Below are 22675 nucleotides of genomic sequence, written 5' to 3'. Positions count from 1 at the left end.
GAATATTCGCTACCGAGTGCCCTTTGCTGAGTGTCTCGGCAAAGCTTTTGCCGAGTGTTTTCGTGTCTTTGCCAAGTGTCCCAAGACACTCGACAAAGATCCTGAATCCGGTAGCGCGTAGCCTACGCCAGCAACGCACCACAGCCACAAGCCAGCGAGCACAGCGTAGGGTTTTTTTGGGTGCAATACCAGGGTTCGAACCCTGGTCGGGCACGACCACAACTTGCCTCACCACTAGCTCAGTTTGCGAGGCTACACTTTAGACAAGGTCGATAACTCGTATATGCAGAATCTAGACTTTAGACAAGGTCGATAACTCGGTATATGCAGAATCTAGACATTATGACCTTCAATGACAAGCCGAGAAGCAATCTCTGCAGCAACCATATCAACATAGTCCATGACTTCTTAGTTCTTCACCATTTGATAACATATAATATAATAAATGCATAATTTGAACTCTAACACGTTTACCATAATATATAAAAGCAATCCTTTGAAAAGAAACTAAACAAATGAGAATGATAAGGCCACAGGACTACACCACTACATGACCAAAACAATATTCTACTCCCTCCATCCAAATTATAAGATATTTGATTTTTATAAATATATAGTTTTATTATGTATCTAATCTAGATGCATATCTAGATGCATAACAAAAGTTAATGTATATCTAGATGCATAACAAAAGTTATATACCTAAAAAAGCCAAAATAATCTGTAATTAGACGGAGGGAGGACATGACCATTGGTGAAAAATAAATGGTACCATGACAACTCAAGGTGTGTAGCAATAGATTCTTCCTCGGACTCGGAAAAGACTGCAATACATGGTAATCATTACAAATGAAATATGAGCAAATTTGGACATTTGCTAATGCATGTTTGTGTAATTGTACCGAGGGATTGCTGACTATTGCAGCATACTCGTATTTTTGCTTCAAACCATTTAGTATGAATCATTGCAAGTTAACATATAAACTGTAAACAAAATTTGTTCCTCTGTAATCCAGAAGAATCACTCTGTGCCCTTGGCTGCCTTGTATGAATTCACTAATTGCATCTGTACATCTTGCGAGACAATATTGTGCTCTAGATACTCCATTGTAAATTCTCCTTTCCCCTGCAGGACATGCAAAAAGCATATAAACTAAATAGGAAAGCCAACCATTTTTCTCAGTATTTACAAACACTGTCGTGCTACTGTGCAGGGGTTGGAAGGTCAACTTTGAGGATATGGAAGTGGCATGTGTTAGACAACGGGTGGGAATGACAGGCAAATTTCAGGACATGAAAAAACCTAGCACCGCACATTTCACAGCAAGCTATTCTGAATGGAAATATAACTCATCCAAACAAGCCCTCGACATGACACTCGAGGCAAACACTACAAAACTAGTGCCATTTTTAGTGATATTGAGTGAAACAATTTGGCTTGCATGGGAGATCGGGTGCCTTAATGATCTGAGTCGATAGCATGAGCAAAAGAATAGTGTTTTGGCCATCGTTAGTTGCATGTTATGATGATTCAAGTCCTGATAGTATCCTTTTTTCACAAGTGATAGAGGCTGTTGTTGGGTGTTATCTCTGGACTATGCAACTTGCTTGAGGACTTTGTTGTATCTAAGGTATGGTTTCCATTTTGTTAAATGGAATTCTTACTATGTTCTTATGGCGGCACTTGTCAGGTGTAATAATCCATAATTTTTGCTCCACAAGAGCAAGCCAAAAACTGCAGCCAATAAATTTCTCTTGTATCTAAGAATCCTAAAAGTGCTAAAGTTGTCTTGGTGAAAATTGTGTAGAGCCATAGAGTCAGCTTCTCCATAAAACTAGCTTGTGGGGGAGTGCTGTGCTCAAAGAGATTTATGACTTTTATGTACTGATAAAGAAAAAAGTCACCAATAAGAATGTCATATGTGGGAGCACTTTTTACTCATGCTTCATCATTGAAGCACCTAAAAGAAGCGGAACAGTATACTGTAACTTAATTTGTCTCTTTCAGCATTCTTGACAGTTTGGCAGACATCTACATGATTGAATTGATCCAGGTCTGTTCTTTGTCCTGCAACTTGCACTCATGATACTAACAAAATTCTGATAGTTTTTTAGTGCTAAAGAGATAAACATCTGACATGATGCATCAGTACTAACCATCATTTTTATCACTCCTTGAAACATACTGAACAGAGGAATTTAATTCAAAATTTTGGACATGTGTGGTATATCTCATGAAATAATCTCTTTTTAATTTTAACTATTTCAATGCAGTAGATTATGTACTTTTCTGAAAAGCAGGTATGTGGTTATCCATTTGAGTAGCAAACTTGTAAATCACAGTTGACAGATTAGATGTATGTGCTGAGTTCAACAGACACTGTACAACTAAATAACAATATCAAAATAAGTTAACCATTATACTCCCTCCGTTCCAAAATGTAGATTTTTTGTTTTGTCCTAAGTCAAACTACTCTAACTTCGATCAAGTTTATAAAAAAACAATACCAAACAAATGAACTAGCAAGACATATTTCATGGTGCTCATGGTGGACTTAATGGAACCAATTTGATGTTGTAGATGTGGGTGCATTTTTCTATAAACTTGGTCAAAGTGCATAGAAATGTTACTTAGGACAAAACTAAAACAACCTGCATTTTGTAACAGAGAACATAGAAATCGGGTATAATATGGAGAAAAAGAATATTGACCTGAGTCACTGATCGAATCGCTGTTGCATATCCAAACATATTGTTTAGAGGAACCTGAAAGAGAGCAGGACACAATAAGTTTGCGAAAGTGGTCAGCATAGAATCTGCACCAACATTATGAATTACAAAAGGTATTTCCCTGTCTGTAGTCAAGCCAGCTGTCATACTCTGTCCTGGCTAAGATAAAAATGATACAGGTTTCAAAAGGACACCTCTGTGGGCCAAAATTGTACAAGACCACATTTACATTTATCAGTTCTTATCCCAGACACAATTGAAACAGATTATACGAAACGAAAATCAACTCCTTGAATTGTACAAGACCACATTTACATTTATCAGTTCAAAATACATGTCGTAATACATCAACATGGCCTACAAGGTGAAGCTTTGATCAACAATTCTATGAAAACATGACATTTCAAGATAGTGGACAGAGAAACTTCTTCATAAGGATCAACAAACAGACTATGTGTAAAAAACCATTATTTGCTAATGATGAAATTAATCATAAAAATTTGCAAGAAACTATTATTCCAAGCTATTGATTAGGATAACATGAAAAGCAAGGAAAAAACAACTGATTTTCAAAAATAAGAAAATATGAAACTGGAAGTCAGGAAGGAACCAGGCATTCACATACATGGCAAACTACAATTGTGTCGTCACCTTCCTGCTCATTTCCAACTATGATCCCTTTTCTCCTGTTTTCACATGAATAAAACAATAATCAGCATTGCATGCATTGAAGAATGAAACACTAGAAGAAAAAATAATTCTGGAGATAATCGCAGTAACAGTCTGCCAAATACAACTGAGGATTGTCATTGACAAGTGGAACTAGGGCTGGATAACAAGCCAGCTTGGCTTGGCTCGAGCCTGTTTATATAACGAGCTGACTCGGCTCGACGCAGCGAGCAGCTCGAGCTGGCTCATTTAGCTCGCAGCGAGCCGCACAAGGGGATGTCTACCACAATGCTTGGCTGTAGCCTGTGTCATCGACAAGGATGAAAGAGTCATGCTCTCGACCATGCATGTCTACTCCTTATTCAGAACTTTGGGGCGGTTGCTTGTGCTCGCACACCTTGTCCTCCATGGGCCATGGATGGCATGTCTACTCCTTATTCAGAACTTTGGGGCGGTTGCTTGTGCTCGCACACCTTGTCCTCCATGGGCCATGGATGGCAAAGGAGAATTCCCACCAGGGAAACAAGGATCAGGGTCACATTGCCATCGTGTGGTGGCGGCTTCCTGTGTCGGAGGACGAGGCCAGAGGACCAGGCCAGGTGGTGAGGTGACTGGTGGAGCCGGAGATGTGGAGGGCCGAGGCGGCTGAAACATTGGAGCCGGAGATGTGAAGCTGACCCACCAGGGAAACTGGAATTGGGGCCACATTGTCATCCCTATTCAGAACTTTGGAGATGTGGAGGTGCCATCCCTATCTTTTTTTTCTATGAGGACCAACAGGGTCATCTTGGGCTATTCACGGGCTTATCCTTGTTGGCCCATCTTGGACTTGTGTGGCTGCTGCGCTGATGGCCTGCTGATTGCTGTGTATCGTTAGCTCATTGGCTCGCAAGCAGCCTAAGCCAACTCGTTAATTTTGCCAAGGCAGCTTGTTAGCAAACGACAACAAGCTGAGCTGAGCCACCAGCAAGCCAAGCAAGCTAACAAGTCATGAGCTTTTCATCCATCCCTAAGCGCAAGTAGGCCCAACCCACCTAGTTATCATAACAGCAAATGACCCTCTAGTGAAGTGTGATTTGTTTAGCGGTAAACAAGCAAATTCCCCCCAAGGAAACTGTAGAGAAATAGCTGCATTTCTTAAGAATAAGAAGAATACTAATGCATGATGTGCTGGCCATGATTTACCATAGATGCATAGCTTGTTGGAATAAAGAACTCACTTGTTCATGTCGCCAGTTACTGTTCCCTGGAACTCGGTTGGAAATTTCAGTTCGACCTTCATCACAGGTTCTAATATTACAGGTTTGGCAACAGTGTAACACTGAAAAGGAAAAAAAAAATATTATAAAACACTTGACACTCATGTCCCAGGAGTTCACTAGAAACTGTGCTGTCCATGTCCAAGATATGGCTCACCTGTCTAAAAGCATAGATAGCAGCTAGCTTAAAAGCAAGTTCACTGGAATCCACTTGATGTGAAGCCCCATCAGTCAGTACAATTCTAATATTTTCAACAGGATGCCCAATCAATGAACCCCTACAGTATGTAGCATATACCTAAATGTTATCACTCTGCGAGGAAAAGGAAATGCTTAAAAAAAGGCTAAGGAAGACATGGACTCACGAATTACAAGCTTCCCTAAAACCCTTCTCTATTGCTGGTATAAAGTTTGAAGGAATTGCTTGTCCGATAATCATGTTGTCAAATTCAAATTTACCATCAGAACCTGATGGAAGAGGTTCAATGTACCTGCATATTGTTTCTTGCCAATTTGTCATGACATTACGAAAAGAACTCAACAAAACAGGTATTTGCATGCCCTCTGAGCGATTCTCCAACACTCTTACAATACCACTCATACAAAATAAAATAAACTGGGAAGGAAATATACAATGAATGCATTTGCTTATAGATTGCTCCCACCAGTCACAAATACTTGGCGTTTTGCAAAACGACACCGACTCTAGCCTCAACTACTATTTTCTATGGGAATATATGACATCCAATAAAGTTATGGGATCACGATGCATTTCAAGACAAACCAACAGACGTGATTTTCATGTTCCCAGTGGATCTATGTGAAAAATATTGGTCAGAGTTTCCCAGAGCTCCCCCATATGGCCATATATATTAATCACAAAGCATTACCATTTTGATGTATACAAACTGAAGATAAAAGCAAGTGATGTAAGCAGACTGTCAATAACGATTTGAGTAATATGAACTCACCCACAAACTCGTCCATATTGACCTTGACCACCAGATTGCTTTTTGTGCAAGTAATCAAATTCAGCGCGCTGAGTGATGGTTTCCCTGAAGTTAACACGAGGTTTCCCTACCTTTGCATCCACCTATGTAAGTTTCAAAATTCCAACATTCATTACAGGAACGTGACGCACTCAGAGAAATTTCTAGTCATACAAGTATAACAGCAGAAGCTCAATAACACCAGCAGACAACAGTTTGTATGAATTATTAACATGCAGTGCTGAGTAGCACCAAGATCTGTACAAATGCCAAGTTGTGAACACTAAAATCCCCAACCAGTTATATCATAGGTGGATTTGTGTGGAGTTTCTATGGTTTGATCAAGTTTTCAATCAGCCTCCATACTTTGAAGATGACTACAACAACCAGTTGCACTCTCCAGAATACAGAAGATGAGTATACAAAAAGGTCCTAAACTTGGCTGATCCACCATAAGATCTTCCTCTGGTTTTGTGAGATAATCCAATAGACAAGCCCAGCTGTCATCCAAAATTTACCTAGGGTGTAGAATAGCACGTAGGTATATATATAAACTATGAAGGCAAGCCCAGCTGTCTACTATGCCTTACTTCTTGGGGTAAGTACAAAGGTAGCTGTACGATACATGTGCCTAAACTCTCCACAAATGATATTTCATGTCTGTGATGGTAAAATACAGGTACTTAGTTAAAAATGAGCTTTCTCAGTTAGCTAGGTTGTGTTATATGTGTTAGATACAAGTACTTTCCCAGTTTAGTGAATTCCTATTTAATAGGAAAATCAAGCGTAAAATGGCCATGCTATGGACAAACTAGCTTAATGGTTCGCCTGTCTGTCAAGAACAAGGATATTCTCAAGCATACTAGTAATATAGATTCAGGTAGCAAGCTTCAACCAATGTTATCAAGCACCCATCCATATATGAAGCTATTTCACCCAAATAGTCAAGGACCTAAAGTATGCCTATGAAATAAATGTTTCCATACCTTGTACTCTCTCTTAATACGTTCGACATATATATCCAAATGCAGCTCACCCATCCCTGAAATAATTGTCTACAAGCAAATTTTATGTATTACAAGCTTCACAAAAATACAAACTGAAAATGAAATGCATTATATGACAAACCTGGCCACTCTCCGGATCCAAACCCACACGGAAAGTAGGATCCTCCTTTTGGAAGCGATTAAGAGCTTTTGAAAACTGAAAGTAAAATGTGTGTTTTCATTTAGGACATCTAAGGCATCAATCTAAATATAGCAATATTATTCTTTTGATTAAAAAAAATGATATACTTGTCCTCCAGAATCTTTAGATATAGGCGAAACTGCCAAGGACATCACAGGTTCAGGGACATTCATTGAAGTCATAGTATATTTCACTGTTCCATCTGTAAATGTATCGCCTATTGACAAAAGAAAAGTAGAAAATCAGATGCAGAACAAATGAAGCAAACAGAACTGCAGAAAGTAATATCATCTGCATCGTCCATCTACGTACCTGATGCACAATCAACACCAAAAACAGCAACAATTTGGCCAGCATGTGCTTCTTGAATATCCTATATTGAATGAAAATAACATAAACACTAACCCCTATATTGATACGTTAATAAAACAAGATCATTCGGTGCCTTCCTTGACTCTCTCTATCTTGAATACACAAGTATATGAGAGATAACACAAAGAGCTAGTAACGCTAACATTGTACTGCATTGATCATATAACTACACACCACAAGCTTACACAACTCATTTGATCGAACACTACTAGCTTACATGAATCACACTAGCTTACACTAGTAGATTCTTGCACCCAAGCACACAAATATATGCTAGCTTCTTAGAAGATGGGATACATGTCCTTTAATGGGAGCTACAAACCAACATGCACATACATATCTAAGTAACATGGCAGCTCATGTTACCTTACTTGCTAACCAAGCAAACTACTTTTACAGCTAGAAGTATTGTTCCTTCTCTTTGCTTCCATGCATACACAGCATATTCTGGATCGGTGGTAAACTCTAAGTTGACTATCTATAGTAGCAGCTAACACTAGAAACTAGATGCTGCTGAATTGCTAATTTCACTTCCCAGCATGTCCAGCTCACCCACAGCAAGTTGACATCTCCTCTGCCAACTTCAAGTAATCACTAGCGCAATATACTTGTTAGTATTGAAACTCTTACTCTCATCGAGAGGATGGCACTAGGAGTTGGGGCAATTTTCTGGTTTACTTCTCACACAATGCAATGCCAACCTGAGGGGTTGGGGATACATATTTATAGCTGGCCAAGGCAGCCAAACATATGCCAAGATGCTAGTCTAAAAGCTAGTGATGCTTAGTCTAAGATGTTGTCCTAGATGCTGTCCTAAAAACTAGTCTAAGATGCTGTCCTAGTTGGGGCAGCAAGACCACCATGCCAAGGACCACAAAGACCAACGGTACAAAGACTTATCCCATCATTCTCCCCCTAAGTCTTGTGCGTCGTCTTGTAGGAAAGTTGGACCATCCCGGTCTGGGAACAGAGCTCAAGGAACTTGATCCTCCCAAGAGGCTTGGTGAGCAGGTCCGCAAGCTGGTCCTTGGTGTTGATGTAGCTTGCCTTGATGCTCCCTTCCTCCAAGCAGCCTCGGATGAAGTGGTACCTCACCCGGATGTGCTTGCTCCGTTCATGGAAAACGGGGTTCTTTGCCAGGGCCAGAGCGGACTTGCTGTCCACCCTGAGCTCCACTGCTCCAGTGTCTCTGCCGAGAAGGTCACCAAGCAGTCGAGCGAGCCAGAGCGCCTGCGTCGAGGCGGTGGAGGCCGCTATGTACTCGGCCTCGCAGCTGGATAGAGCCACCACCTGCTGCTTGACGGACTGCCAGCTAACGAGGTACTTGCCGAGGAAGAAGAGAGTCCCGCTCGTGCTCTTACTGGTGTCGATGTTGCTGGCGTGGTCGCTGTCGCTGTACCCAACGAAGTGTGCCTCCCCAGGACACCTCGGGTAGTAGAGACCATGGTCGAGAGTCCCCGCAACGTAGCGGATGATTCTCTTCACAGCCTGCTGGTGCTCCGCCGTCGGTCGCTGCATGAACCAACTAATGTAGCCGACGGAGAATGCCAAGTCCGGCCGTGTGTGGGTGAGGTAGCGAAGGTTCCCCACAAGACGCCGGTATTGCGTAGCGTCCACCTCCTCCGTCGTGCTGTCGCGGCTCAGCTTCAGCCTCTCCTCCATCGGAGTGAGAGCTGGGTTGCAGTCGGTGAGCCCAGCCAGCTCAACGACGCGCTTGGCGTAGGCGGTCTGTCGAAGCGTGATCCCGGAGTCTTCCTAGTGCACCTCGATCTCCAGATAGGAGAGAGGTCCCAAGTCACTCATCTGGAAGGTGGCCTTCATCTCTTCCTTGAACGCCGCCACCTCCGCATCCTTGGTACCAGTGATCACCAAGTCATCGACATAGACACCCATTAGCAGGGCGTTTCCTCCATTGCCCCGCCGGTAGATAGCTGCCTCGTGCGAGCTTTGCTCGAAGCCCATCGCTTTAAGCGTGGAATCCAACTTGGCATTCCACGCCCTCGGTGCCTGCCGCAAGCCATAGAGGGCCTTGCGCAGGCGTAGCACTTTGCCTTCCTTGTTGGGGATCGCAAACCCCGCCGGCTGGTGCACGTAGACCTCCTCCTTCAAATCGCCGTTAAGAAACGCCGACTTGAGGTCCATGTGGTGAACTCGCTAGCCTTCCTGGGCAGCCAGCGCAAGGAGGAGTCGCACGGACTGCATCCGTGCCACAGGGGCGAAAGCATCATCAAAGTCGATCCCCTCCCGCTGCACGAAACCGCGTGCCACCAATCAGGCCTTGTGCTTGACGATGGCGCCGGCTTCATCCCTCTTCAGCTTGAACACCCACTTAAGGGTAATCGCGCGGTGACCAGGAGGGAGGTCAGCAAGCTCCAAGGTGCGGTTCTTCTCAACCGCGTCCATCTCCGACTGCATCGCGGCACGCCATGCCACGTGTCTCTCGGCTTCTGCGAAAGACCGAGGCTCGCCATCATCGCATGCGAGGTGCAACTGCGCCTCCAGATCGCGAGGTACTAGTTCCGACACCGGCTGGTCGCCGATAAGGTTCTCCATCGTACGATACCTCAACAGCTCGCCATCGTGGTACACATCGATGCGCTCCTCGTCATGAGAGAGCGGAGTAGCGAACTCCACCGGGCTATGCTCGACACGAGCTGGTGTTGCAGTAGTAGTGCCCGGAGGGGTGGCTGGTGGTGCTGGAGTGCGTGGGGTCGCCGACGGTAGTGGTGTCGGCGAAGAGCTAGTCGCAGCCGGAGTCGTGGCTGGAGAGCGTGGCGCTGCCGGAGTAGCGAGCGCCGGGATCGGTGGAGGTTCGGGGACTGGGGTAGGCACACTTGGTGAGGGGGACCTGCCTACTCCCCCAGCTCCCTCGAAGTGGACGTACTCGATAGTGAAGTCGTCGTACGTCGGAGTCGAACCGTCTTCCGCCACCTTGTCCCCTGCCCATCCTCGCCCTTTGTTGAACACTACGTCACGCGCCGTGCGCACACGCTGTGTCACCGGGTCAAGAATGCAGTAGGCCTTCGAGCCCTCCGCATAGCCGATGAACACCCCCGGAGTGCTCCTGTCGTCGAGCTTGCTGACGTGGCCAAGCTACTTGGCGAACGCAAGGCAACCGAAGACCCGCAGGTAGGAGACCGCCAGCTTGCGCCCATGCCAAGCCTCGTACGGCGTCCTGCCGTTGAGAGCCTTGATAGGCGAGCGGTTGAGGATATAGACAGCCGTCACCACCGCCTCTCCCCAGAAGACAGCCGGCATCCCCCTCTGCTTGAGGAGGGCCCGAGCCATCCCCACAACCATCTGGTAGCGCCGCTCGACGACGTCGTTCTGCTGCGGGTTGTACGGCGCGGAGTAGTAGCGCTGAATGCCCTCATCAGCGCAGTATGACGCGAATTCAGCCGCCGTGAATTCGCTGCCATTGTCAGTGCGCAGTACGCGCAGCTTGTGGCCGCACTCCGCCTCCGCAGCAGCCTGCGCGCGCCTGATGGCGTCCGCAGCTTCTCCCTTGCTGCCGAGGACCATCACCAACATGTAGCGGGTGAGGTCGTCGACGAGCAGCAGGAAGTAACGTCGTCCTCCCGGTGTGGCCGGTGTAACCGGGCCACACAAGTCCCCATGCACGAGCTCGAGCCGCTCCTTGGCTCGGAAGCTCGTCTGCTGGGGAAAAGGGAGTCGCCTCTGCTTCGTCAACACGCAGACGTCGCAGAACTGCTCCACGTGGTCGAGACATGGCAGGCCTCGCACCATCTCCTTGGCACTGAGCCGCTTCAGGGCCTCGAAGTCAAGGTGCCCAAAGCGCTCGTGCCACTGCCACGCCTCGTCGTCCCGACGAGCAGCGAGGCAGAGGGGCTGTGCCACCTGCACATTAAGGATGTAGAGTCGATTTGCGCCTCTGGTTACCTTGGCAAGAAGGCGACGATGGAGATCCCAAATCCTCGGTACTCCGTCTTGATCCACGCGCAAACCGTTCTCATCCAGCTATCCCAAGCTGATGATAGAGTTCCTTAACACGAGGATGTAGTAGACTCCGGTGAGCAGCTTGTGCTCACCAAACTCGGCGGTGAAGATGACAGAGCCGACCCCCTTTATCTCCACGCCGGAGGCATCCCCAAACTTGACGGAGCCTCGGACGCTGGAGTCAAGCTCGGTGAAGAACTCCTGCCGTCCGGTCATGTGATGGGTGGCGCCGGTGTCGAGGCACCACCCGTCAGTCTTGTCGTTGTTGGAGGCGTCGCCGAGAAAGGCGTGTGCCCTCGGCTCGTCAAGGTGGAGGAGCGCCGCTGCGGCCGATGCCGCTGGAGGTAGCTCAATGCTTGCGTGTGACAGGAGCAGAGTTGGCTCCTCCTCCACCTGTGCATTGTGGGCCTGGCCGCGTCGTGGCTGTCGGCAGTCCCTGGCCCAATGGCCAACCGTGCCGCAGTTGTGGCAAGCGTCGTCTCGTGCCGGCTTGTGCGCGCAGGCGAGTCCTCGCACCCCGGCCTAGGCGTCTCCGCGCGCCTTGCGCGGCTTGCCACGCCTGCGGCCGCCTGTCGAGGAGGAGTGGGGAACCCTCCTCCCGTCACCCTGGCAGGCCTCCCACTGTTCCCGAGTGATAGGCCCCGAGAGAGGCTGCGGCTCATCGCTGTCGACGACCTTGAGGCGACCTATTGCCTCCTCGATCGACATCGTGGAGAGGTCCAGCAGAGACTCGATCGAGCGAGCTATCTGCTTGTACTTCTCGGGGACGCAGCGAAAGAGCTTCTCAACAGCTCTCTCCTCATCGTAGGTGTCATCGCCGTACTGCACCATCTTCTGCAGCAGAGTGTTGAGGCGGAGAGCAAAGTCATCAACATCCTCACCTGGCTTGAAGGCCAGATTCTCCCACTCCTTGCGAAGTGCATGCAGTGTGGACTTGCGGGCCGCGGGCGCGGTCGCTACCAATGCGTGCCGCAGCGATGGCGTCCCAGGCCTCCTTGGCAGTCCGCTTCTTTGAAAGCAAGAACTGCATCTCGGGCGGGACTGCGGCAATGGGGGCATCCAGCGCCCGTCGATCCTCGTCGTAGTCGACGTCGAAGTACCGAACTGCCTCCCACATGTGCCGCACCTGGAGCCTTACCCTCATCACCGCGGCCCACTCGACATAGTTGGTCTTGGTGAGGGTAGGCCACCCACCGCCGGGGCCAATGTCCCTGACAACCACCTGGATCCTGTTGTGACCATGGCGCCGGTCCGGGGAGGGAGAGCAGCGCCGCCTGTAAGGTCCGCGATCTCTGTCGACCCGGCCGCTGCCGCCAGGAGCGCGGCCGCCGCGCGCGTCCCTGCTAGAAGTGCTGCCGACTCGTCCAAGCCCGTCTGGGCTGCCGCCACCGCGCCCGTGGGGGTGATCGGCTGCCCACTGCGCCGCCCGCTCTCCCGCTGCTTCCCTCGCCTGCTTGAGTTCCACGTCGGTGTCATCGTCGGCAGAGGCAGAGCTGCTGATGCTACTGCCGCGTAGAGCCTTGAGCTCCACTGCGCCGCACGCGCTGCATCCGCCGCCGCTGCTGCTTCCACTTCCGCCCTTGCTGCTGCCAGTTCCTCCGCCGCCAGCCTTGACGCCCTCACCGCTATCGCAGCGGTTTCTGCCGCCACTCGCTCGTGTTGCTCTGCCGCGGCGAGCTCGGCCTCCTGCCGGTGCCACGCGCTCGAGGCGACCGAGCGCTGAGACTATCCTTCGGACATGGCGCGCTAGTGGGGGGCTGCTGCATGGGGAGGAGGCTGCCTCAGACGAGCTGCTGCCCGTCTGCGCAGGGGAAGAGGGGTGAGCAGGCACAGCCGGTGTTCCTGCTCCCGGCTGAGGACTAAGGGAGGCGTGGGAAGGAGATGAGCACGAGATGTTTAAGATACAGGATAGAACGGCTCTGATACCAATTGTTAGTATCGAAACTCTTACTCTCATCGAGAGGATGGCATCAGGAGTTGGGGCAATTTTCTGGTTTACTTCTCACACAATGCAATGCCAACCTAAGGGGTTGGGGCTACATATTTATAGCTGGCCGAGGCAGCTAAGCATATGCCAATATGCTAGTCTAAGATGCTAATCTAAAAGCTAGTGATGCTTAGTCTAAGATGCTGTCCTAGATGCTAGTCTAAGATGCTGTCCTAGATGCTGTCCTAAAAGCTAGTCTAAGATGCTGTCCTAGATGCTGTCCTAAAAGCTAGTCTAAGATGTTGTCCTAGTTGGAGCAACAAGACCACCGTGCCAAGGACCACAAAGACCAACGGTACAAAGACTTATCGCATCAATACTAACCATGCACCTATACATGCATGTTAACACTAACACTTCCATGACAAGATTATTTCAAACATGATCTTCATCTGATTGAAAAAATACTATGGAACAGCAAGGTTCAAAAATCTGATGCAACATACCTCCATCTCATTGGAGTGCATCCTTACCAAGCGAGGAACCTAGAAAGATGTAACAAAAATTACAAGAGGGATTCAGATAAGGGAACACTCTTATGAGTATATAGTAGTAATGCCCTCATCCACCAACCGAATGTTAAGGGAAAACAAAACATATGTGTATGTGTAATGATCAAAAAAATCAGACATCCAAATGTGTTTCCTGATACACTGCTTGTTTTCATCAATGCTATTTAGCACAATCAGTGGTTGCACGGTAATGCCACACTTTTACCCAACAAAAAAATGATAACTACATACACTTTAGGGTCATACGGAGCGCAGCACTTTTAAAAAAATGTCAACTGCACAGAATTTAGTGTTCTACAAAACACCAAACACATACAAAAAAAGAGATTACCAAAAGATTAGTACTCTCAAATATCAAATGCAAATAGGGGTGTACTTCTTCTTTATGTTATAAAACATAAAATACAAACAAATAAGAATGAATTTTGGATGCATGAATGTTTACTTACTGCAAATTAAAAATAGCTTGAAATATTCAACTTTGAATTCAATATAGAACTCTTCTAAAAATTATGAACGCATATATTCATACTGAATTTTAATTGGAAGTTATAAAATGAACATTGTATTTGCCTAAACTGTTGGCAATAGAATAGAGGAGCTAGGAGCTCTACTACTCAAGGAGCTAGAACACAGACTAGACTTTTTGGAGCTGTTAAACTACTCATGCATTGCATATAGGCATTCCTATTTATAGTACATATGCCATCAGTTTGAAACCAACCTCTACACTACTAAGCAAAAACAAAATTGGCTACATCTATTTGCTGTAAGAGAACATCTGCTAGCTTTACTTACTAAGGAAATATACTAGCTGATCTATAATACTTCTAGAAGCCAATTAAGTACAAACACAAGGATTACTTACTAACATAAACAAGAAGCATACTATCAATATGCTATACTATTGCTACTAGCTCTGCCATGAAATGGCTGTCATTTCAACTCAACTGCCACTGATAGCAGTTATTTGCTGTAATAACATGTATTTGTCTATAGATTAGAATTTTAAGGGCTCCAAAGCCAACACTTTAAAATGCCTCCCTTTTGTCTCTACAGTAAGCCCCTTTTATATTCCTCATAGCATATTCAACCGATAATTTTTTATGGTCCTTCAAGGAAAATGTTGCTATATTCAACTGATAAAGCCTTTAAAGGTCCCTGCTCAAAGAATAATAGAAAGCAATGGCTCAACTGCCTTGCTGGGACTTGGAAGTTGGAATTAAGCCTCACTTTGATTTTCTTCCCTGTATTGACATTGTATATGAAGTCACCCTTCCGTATCACACCATCATAGATTCTAGAAAGAAACAGTAAGAATAAAGTAGTTAGGAATAAAATATCATAGAATTGTCTTCCACTACAGAGACAATCAGCGAGAAAACAATAGATCAGTAACTAGAAGAACAAGAATCACCTTAGATATGTCAGCTGACCAAAACGGCCTTCTTCTAGCTTAAACGCTAATGCCACAAGTGGCTCAGCTGGAGTCCCAGCCAATAATACCTAAGACCAAGACAAAAGGTGTAACTCAATGCAAACAATAATAGTATGAAATTTGTCACTAAATATAATGGAGGGCTACAGTGGAAATGCTCCACAGTTATAAACAAGCTTCCCAACATTCTTACCATTACATAATTTACCTCCTTGTCATTTTCACTAGTAGGATGAGTGGTACAAGATGGAAAGTGTTAAAAAGAGCGACGAAAAGATTTGTCCTATTGTTGTAATACAATTGTTGAAATTCCTTAGTACCTTCTCTTCCGATTTGTTTTGATCAAGGGCGTAGTTGTCAACCTCCAATGGGCATGGTAGATAGTCCAGCACACCATCAAGAAGTGGTTGAACACCCTATAAAACCAATTAAAGTAGACAGTGTAAGCTCAAAAACACCGAGCGATCATCTTATATAAATCATTTCACTGTTAGAATTAACAGTATAACTGCCAACATTGCGTATTTGCATCGCAGCTGCTTGTATACAAGTTCTCATCCTAGAGCAGTTACAAAACTTCAAACTCTTATCTTCACCAAAGTTTGATAATCAGCCAATACCCACAGTTATGGGTGATTGTTCTTGACTTAAACAGTCCTAAAGCATTAATAAGTCTGCGCTAAATTGGCTATCTCCTACTACATTGGTGCTCGGAGGACGAAAAACAGAGCAAAGCAGATGTTTAATCCAGTGCAATCACTATAGACCTAAGATATCCAAAGATGGTTGATGGCATAAACATATTTTCAGTGCAACACATAATAAGTTACAAAACAGGTTTGTTTGCATATGGTTAATACAGATAATGTGTATATTCTAAAAATAAAATATCGGTGCATAATTGCAATTTTTAATTTGCTACCTTTACTTTTGGGAGAAGATTGACACCTGTATTTGTAGCATTAGGAAAATAGCATACATGACTTAATTTAGTCTGTATTACATTTGGGATTTCAATACAGCCTTAGTGTGACTTACCACTAGTAGAAATATTATACTTCAAAAGTTTTAGTAATATCATACTGCATGTCTTGCATTAAAGTTCTGAAATACAAAAGCAGCATGGCGCATTCAATCACTGCTGCCTGTTTTAAATTTGCAATTCAGCTATTTGCTAAGCAAAATCAGTAACAATAAATTCTAGAGCTGTTTCAAAATCTTTAGGAACACAGGTTTTAGCAACCATTTTCATTATCAACCCAGATGATATGGGTCTTTTAAAACCATTTGCAAAAGAAACAAAAAACAAATGAAAACTTTCAGGGACTGGACGAAAATTGCAGCAACAAACCTTATTTTTGAATGCACTTCCCATGTAAACTGGTATGAACTTCCGTGCCACTGTTGCTCTTCGAATAGCCGCCTGATCAAGAATATAACATTGAGCAGCATGACAAAAAATTTGGAAGAACTAACAGGTCATCAATTTATCAATATCATGCATTTCATAAAACCTGGTATAGTCAGAAATAGGAAAGATGCAAACAAATGTAGATTTTGACTATAAACCTATGTGCCAATAAGTTGGCAAGATATCATGTCATAAATAACAAATCCTGTTGTGAACTCAAATACCAATCAGAAAAACATCATCAGCATATCTTGAACATAAAGATTTAATTACAAATTCTAAATGTGTCACTTTCAGCTCATACAAATGCATAAAAAATATTTTCTATGGGATAGGACCCAAGACTTCAAAGCATTATGCATATCACCAACAAACAAGGGCTACAGATTTGCAGGACATACTTTTTTTCCTTACAGAGCATATAATTGTGTAAACCATTTGTCATAGCATAGGATCAAAAACTTCAAAAAGTGTGGATTTATATCCCCAACCAATAAGGCCCAAAGACATCACATCCTTTTAACAATCACTTTTACATCTACGGGAAAAAAAATTTATTTAATTAGACGATTACTGTAAACATTTATACATACATAATTACATTTCTCTCTTGGTTTTGCTGTACAAATTACAGGTCAATTTTGATCATGAGCTTATGTTAACAAATTTGAGAAACACCTTGCCATAAATAACAGGTCTGAAATTCAAAAGGTATTTAGTCTGGTTTTTAGCTTAATACTGAAAAAATTCAAATAATCATCTTCCATCATACATATTACTCGTTACATGTTCTACTAACAAATTAAGAAAGCAGAGCCACTATCTGACTACCAAAATGTTTTTAACATAGCAAGATCAACTATGAATATGTAGCAAAAAGGCAGACTCGTTTTTCAGATGAATTGTCTGCTTATATATATTCGATATGAACAATTCCATGTAAACTATATAGCAGCATGATAATCAAGAAACAGAAGAATAACAATAATGGAGATAGTAGACTATAAAATGTTTTTGTGTGTGTGCGTGTGCCCGCCAGGGGGGGGGGTACTATAAAATGTTTTTTAAGGTCAAGTTGAACAAACCTTAAGCTGATTAGCTGTTATTGGCTCATCATTGAGAAAAGCTTCAGCAAGCTGATCGTCTACTTCGGAAACAACTTCAATAAGTTCACGTCGCTTCTCAGTGACTAAATCTGCCATGTTTGATGGGACATCATATGCAGTGACATTCTGGCTGCACATTATAAATAGATGTGCCATCTAAGATTCCAAAAAAAACAAATAGCCTTATGGAAGATCTCTAGAGAATAGGACTCACCCACTAGAACCCCCGAACTTATAAGCCTTCATTTCTACAAGATCAACAAGACCCTCGAACTCCTCTTCTAATCCTATGGGTACTTGTACAGCTGCATTGTGGTGCCGGAGCTTGGAACGTGCCTTTACAAAGAAGAATGCAAGCAATAATCAGCTGGAGAAACTGGTTCCAACATATAACCTCAAGATGTCATAACCAGAACATCAGTAGAAGTAAATATACTAAAGTAACAAAAAAAATGTTAAAGCAAATGGGGATAGGATGGAACACAACACTAGAAAAAGAAAATATATAGCATTGATGATGATCCGGCGGTCTCGACCAACAGCCACCATAGCAACAAAATGTAAGCCTTATTTACCTTTAGGTGACAAAACTGCAAGATACTAATAAGGCTATCTACAACAGAAGCTTATTTACCTTTAGGTAACAAAACTGCAAGATACTAATAAGGCTATCTACAATAGAAGATAAAGCGTAAAAAAGTTATCATTCAGAAAATAATAAATACTGATTCGAAATTTTCCCACAAACAATGTGCATGCTCACCTAAAAATGACATATGTCAATAAAAACATGTGACAACAGATTCCTTTTGAGGGAAAACTAATGAAAAACTTTGATAGAAGTCATTCCATAAGAGATGGTATCTTCCCTTTCGAATAATAGTTTCTTGAGGGGGAAAGGATTGCATTTACCAATTACCAATAATGTAGTCTACATTCAGAGAGGAAGACTATGCGGTAGCTGATTTTCAAAAGGAAAAGTTCATATTACACCACCAACTGTTAAACCACACAAAAACATTTCTCATCCATCATCTAATTTGAAGGGTGACTTTAAAAGTATAAGAAGGAAGTGGTAAGAAAAAAAAAAAGAAAAAATCAGGGAGAACTCCGCGAGTATATTTCTTTTCCAAAAACATTTATATACAAAGTAATTCTAACGAAGCTATCTGTGACAATATTTTAAAACATGAATACTTCTGGTGCATGACTATGTATTTTTGTGCACTTTACATGCACTTTTCCCCTAATATCCTACAAGTAGGAAATGTGAAATAAATAAATCAGAAAAAAATTCAAGAAAGTTATTTTAGTTAGTTGTTCCAACCATATCCATTCTTTCAATTAAGATGATGTTAAAAAAAGTGTACTTCTTAATTAAAAATGATCACACAAGTGAAGGGCAGTTGTTCGGAGCAACTTTCATGAGAGTGGGCTACAGGACCACGGAATGGCCTAAGGAGGGCAATCTTTTTGTAACTTCAATAAGCACACGTTAAGTGCAGTGACAGAGAAGCAAATGTAAACTAGTGGTACTAGAGGGAAGTATAAATCTTCAATGGAAGAGAGGGCAAATGCTAATATTCAGTAATGCGGAGAGAGGGCAAATGCTAATACTCAGTAATGCGGAGCATCTCCCTAGAAATAGAGTGGATATAAGCTTCTGGATCAAGTTGGAGATGGTAAGCATCAGATCACTAACTATGCAGCATCAGGCTTAAAATACTATATAAGTAAGCTATCACAGGTGTGTGGGGTTCATTGGTACATTTTTTGACTAAGTGTTGTAGTGCTCATTTCTTTTTATTTTTATTTTTTTTTTGAAACGCAACTTCATTAGGATTTGGGTGAGATCAAGCTGATCCAATTTATAGTAATGAGCGTCTCTCTAGTTGGACACTAATGATAGTGCTCTGGACGGGATGAAAAAAAAATACATCTGTCATCAAATACTTCATTTTTTGCCTCTGAGCTAGCCTATGTGCTATGCTGTTTTCTGATTAGTAAAGCATTGAGAATGATTTCTTCAGATGCATAGGAATGTTCATTATCATACAATGTTCTCCATTAGACCATTACAATGATAGCATCATAGTTTAGCTAATGATATGATACTATCATGGCAATTTCTTAAGTTTGTCTTCTCGGTGCAAAATTCTAAAATATATTGAATACATGGAATAAGGCAGAATTTAATGAACTGGGAGAGGAATTATTTTTTTCAGAACTAAAGCACTATCTGTAAAATCAGATTGATGCTCACCTGGTTAAGAACCTTCCATGGATCAGCTCCCATACGGTCCAACTTGTTAATGAACGCAACCCTTGGAATTTCATATCTTCTCATTTGCCGATCAACAGTGATCGACTGACTTTGTACACCACCAACACTACATAGCACAAGTATAGCACCATCAAGAACACGGAGTGCCCTTTCAACCTCAATGGTGAAATCCACGTGACCTGGAGTATCAATAATATTAACCTGCATCCACATTATAAAGTGAGTTTTCAATCCCTATAACAAGAACAATGTAATGTGGGTTCAAAAAATAGATTCATTTGGATGATCTAACACTCTAATCATTCTTCATGAACTGCCTCAGCCAGTCAGAATGACCCAAAGCCACAGGCCCTGGCCCGGAGACATTAATGCAACTTAAAATCAGTAATTACTTATCAGTTCACCAAATATAATTAGTCAATATTTTCCATGAAAAAAGTGTGGATAAAAGCACACCTGTACAATAGTGCACAGCAAACAACCACTACCCTGCTAACAAAGCCATGAATATGTCATGCAATACCTTAGGCTCCGTTTGGATGTCGATATTGGAGGGTATGGCATTGAAGTGGATTCAATACCAAATCGGCCATGGTATTGAAATGAGCATAATTCGAATTCTGTTGTTTGGATGACCATGATATTGAATTTTGGAATCTTAAGAAGCAGTCCAATGCAATTCCTGTTTGGATGTAAAAATCATGGAATTTAAAGAGAAGGCCAGAATGAGGAGAAGAGAAGAGGCGCTGCTCTTCCTCTCACCTCCCAACCCTCCTGCTCCTCGTCGTCAACCTCAGCCTCGGGGGCGGCAAGCGGCTGGCGATGGTGGCGGCGGCCGTATTGGAGCAGAAGCGGTGGCGCTGAGCCGAGAGGGGCGCCCGCAGGGACGCGCAGTGCGGCCGTATTGGAGCAACACACCAGCAAAGGGGGGGGCGGGCCGGCGGAGGGGGCGCAACGCGCGGCCCGCCAATGGAGGGGCGGGACAACGTGGAGCCAATGAAGGGGCGGGGCGGCGCAGGGACGGCGCGGGGTGGGGCAGCGCAGGGATAGCGCAGGCACGGCGGAGGGTGGGACGGCGCAGGGACGGCGGGCCAGCGCAGGGGCGAGGCGGCGCAAGGATGGCGGAGAGGCAGCACGACGCCGGCAGGGAGACGAAGAGACACGGGAGAGGGCGATTCAGCCCAATATGGAGGGGGAGGGTTCGGAATCGTGGAAGAAGGTGAAGTGGTGTGCCCAATACCGCTTGGTATTGGAGTAAGTTTCCAATGCCAATTCCTAGTTCATCCAAACAGCAGATATTGGATTCTTCCAATGCCAATTCCGAATTTTGGGCTTCAATATCTACATCCAAACGGGGTGCAAGGCATATTGGCATCCACTCCAAAACTACTGTGTAAAAATTCACAAAAAGACAATTGTTAGGTTCTCTCTAGTGGACGGCAGCTCCACTGAGATCTTACACATATCTAGTAATTTGCCAATTCCTCCGCTACCCACCACAGTTTTTTCCCCCTGTAGTATGTCCGTGGCCTTAACAATCCTCAATTCCCCATTTTTCCCATGTTGCAATCACATTCTAATCCTTTGTCCCTCCACTTTTCTTTTCTATAAATAAATAAAATAACGATTTTTCTTAAATTTACAAACTCCTTCATACATTTTCCGTTTATTGTTAGAAAACTAAACAAGTCAACCTAGCTATCAACCCAACATCAACCTCCCTCCTTCGCAACTTCTCCTTCAACTAACCACGAAATCGCGGTCATTCGGGGTCCATAATCAAAACGAAATGGATCAAGCAGAATTAAAAGAGGATGAAAAAAACAAACGGACCTGGTACCCCTTCCAGGTGCAGTAGGTGGCAGCGGACTGGATGGTGATCCCCTTTTCGCGCTCGAGGTCCATGGAATCCATCTTGGCGCCAACACCGTCGCGCCCGCGAACCTCGTGGATCTCGTGGATCCGGCCGGTGTAGTAGAGGACCCGCTCTGTCAGCGTCGTCTTCCCGGAGTCGATGTGCGCGGAGATGCCAATGTTCCGCATCCGGTCCATCGACTCCCGCCACCGCGCCGCGTCCTTCTCGTCCCGCGCCCGCAGGGCCGACGCCGACGACAGCGCCCGCCGAGCCGAGGCCACCGCGGCCGCGGCCACCGGCGAAGGGGCATCAGCGAGGGGCGGCTGGAGGAGGAGGGAGAAAGGGCGGAAGGAGGAGAGGAGATGGGAGGCCGAACGCCGGGCCATGGCCATCGCCGCGAATTTCTCGGCGGTAGCGACACTGGCGGCGGCGCGATGCGACGCGGGGGTTTTGGAATTTTGGTGGACTTGTTCTGTTACACAAAACCCTAGTCCGTCACTCCGTGCACAGAATAGCGAAATTAGGATATTTGACACTGAATGCACATGTCGCGTTTTGACATCCAATTATAATCTTTCCAAATATAACTTCTCCCACGCAAATTCTTTCGATTCAAGAGAGTTCATCCTCTTTTCTCAGTTGGATCCTTATCCTTTACCGCCGATTGGATCCAATTGGCTCTGCCCGTCTCTCTCGCTCTCATGCGTCTCTCTCCTCCCACCGTTCTCTCGCTCGCTCAAGAACAAGCGCTCGTCAAGAACAGTACGCTGCCGCCGCCGCCGAGAGCCCTCCGCTACCCCGCTTTCGCCGTCCTCCTCATGTCGTAGGTGTCCAGCACGTATAAATACTGACAGCAGGTACACTAGAGTGTGTTTCAGAGCCGAAAGTGTATCACTTCATGCCATTAAGAAGATTACT

General features: G+C 44.7%; 2 protein-coding genes across 2 annotated transcripts; both read right to left on the bottom strand.

The window, feature by feature from the left end:
* Positions 1–774: 774 nt before the first annotated feature.
* LOC112888918 (elongation factor G, mitochondrial) lies at positions 775–22268 on the bottom strand. Its single transcript, XM_025955313.1, has 20 exons — positions 21736–22268; positions 19882–20103; positions 17833–17954; positions 17598–17748; positions 16453–16524; positions 15422–15517; positions 15081–15169; positions 14897–14963; positions 13598–13636; positions 7148–7208; positions 6943–7052; positions 6776–6850; positions 6634–6702; positions 5630–5751; positions 5024–5149; positions 4816–4936; positions 4620–4720; positions 3356–3416; positions 2713–2766; positions 775–1126 (listed from the first exon to the last, which is right to left on the bottom strand). Exons 1-20 carry the CDS (start codon positions 22147–22149, stop codon positions 1022–1024), a joined length of 2277 nt encoding a protein of 758 aa, XP_025811098.1. The 5' UTR covers positions 22150–22268; the 3' UTR covers positions 775–1021.
* LOC112888919 lies at positions 11232–13578 on the bottom strand. Its single transcript, XM_025955314.1, has 2 exons — positions 12223–13578; positions 11232–12165 (listed from the first exon to the last, which is right to left on the bottom strand). Coding segments are annotated over exons 1-2 (480 nt in total). The 5' UTR covers positions 12224–13578; the 3' UTR covers positions 11232–11686.
* Positions 22269–22675: the final 407 nt, after the last annotated feature.

Source organism: Panicum hallii, chromosome 4 (assembly GCF_002211085.1).
Source record: "Panicum hallii strain FIL2 chromosome 4, PHallii_v3.1, whole genome shotgun sequence".
Lineage (NCBI taxonomy): Eukaryota > Viridiplantae > Streptophyta > Magnoliopsida > Poales > Poaceae > Panicum > Panicum hallii.
This window is presented reverse-complemented; position numbering and strand designations above follow the sequence as displayed.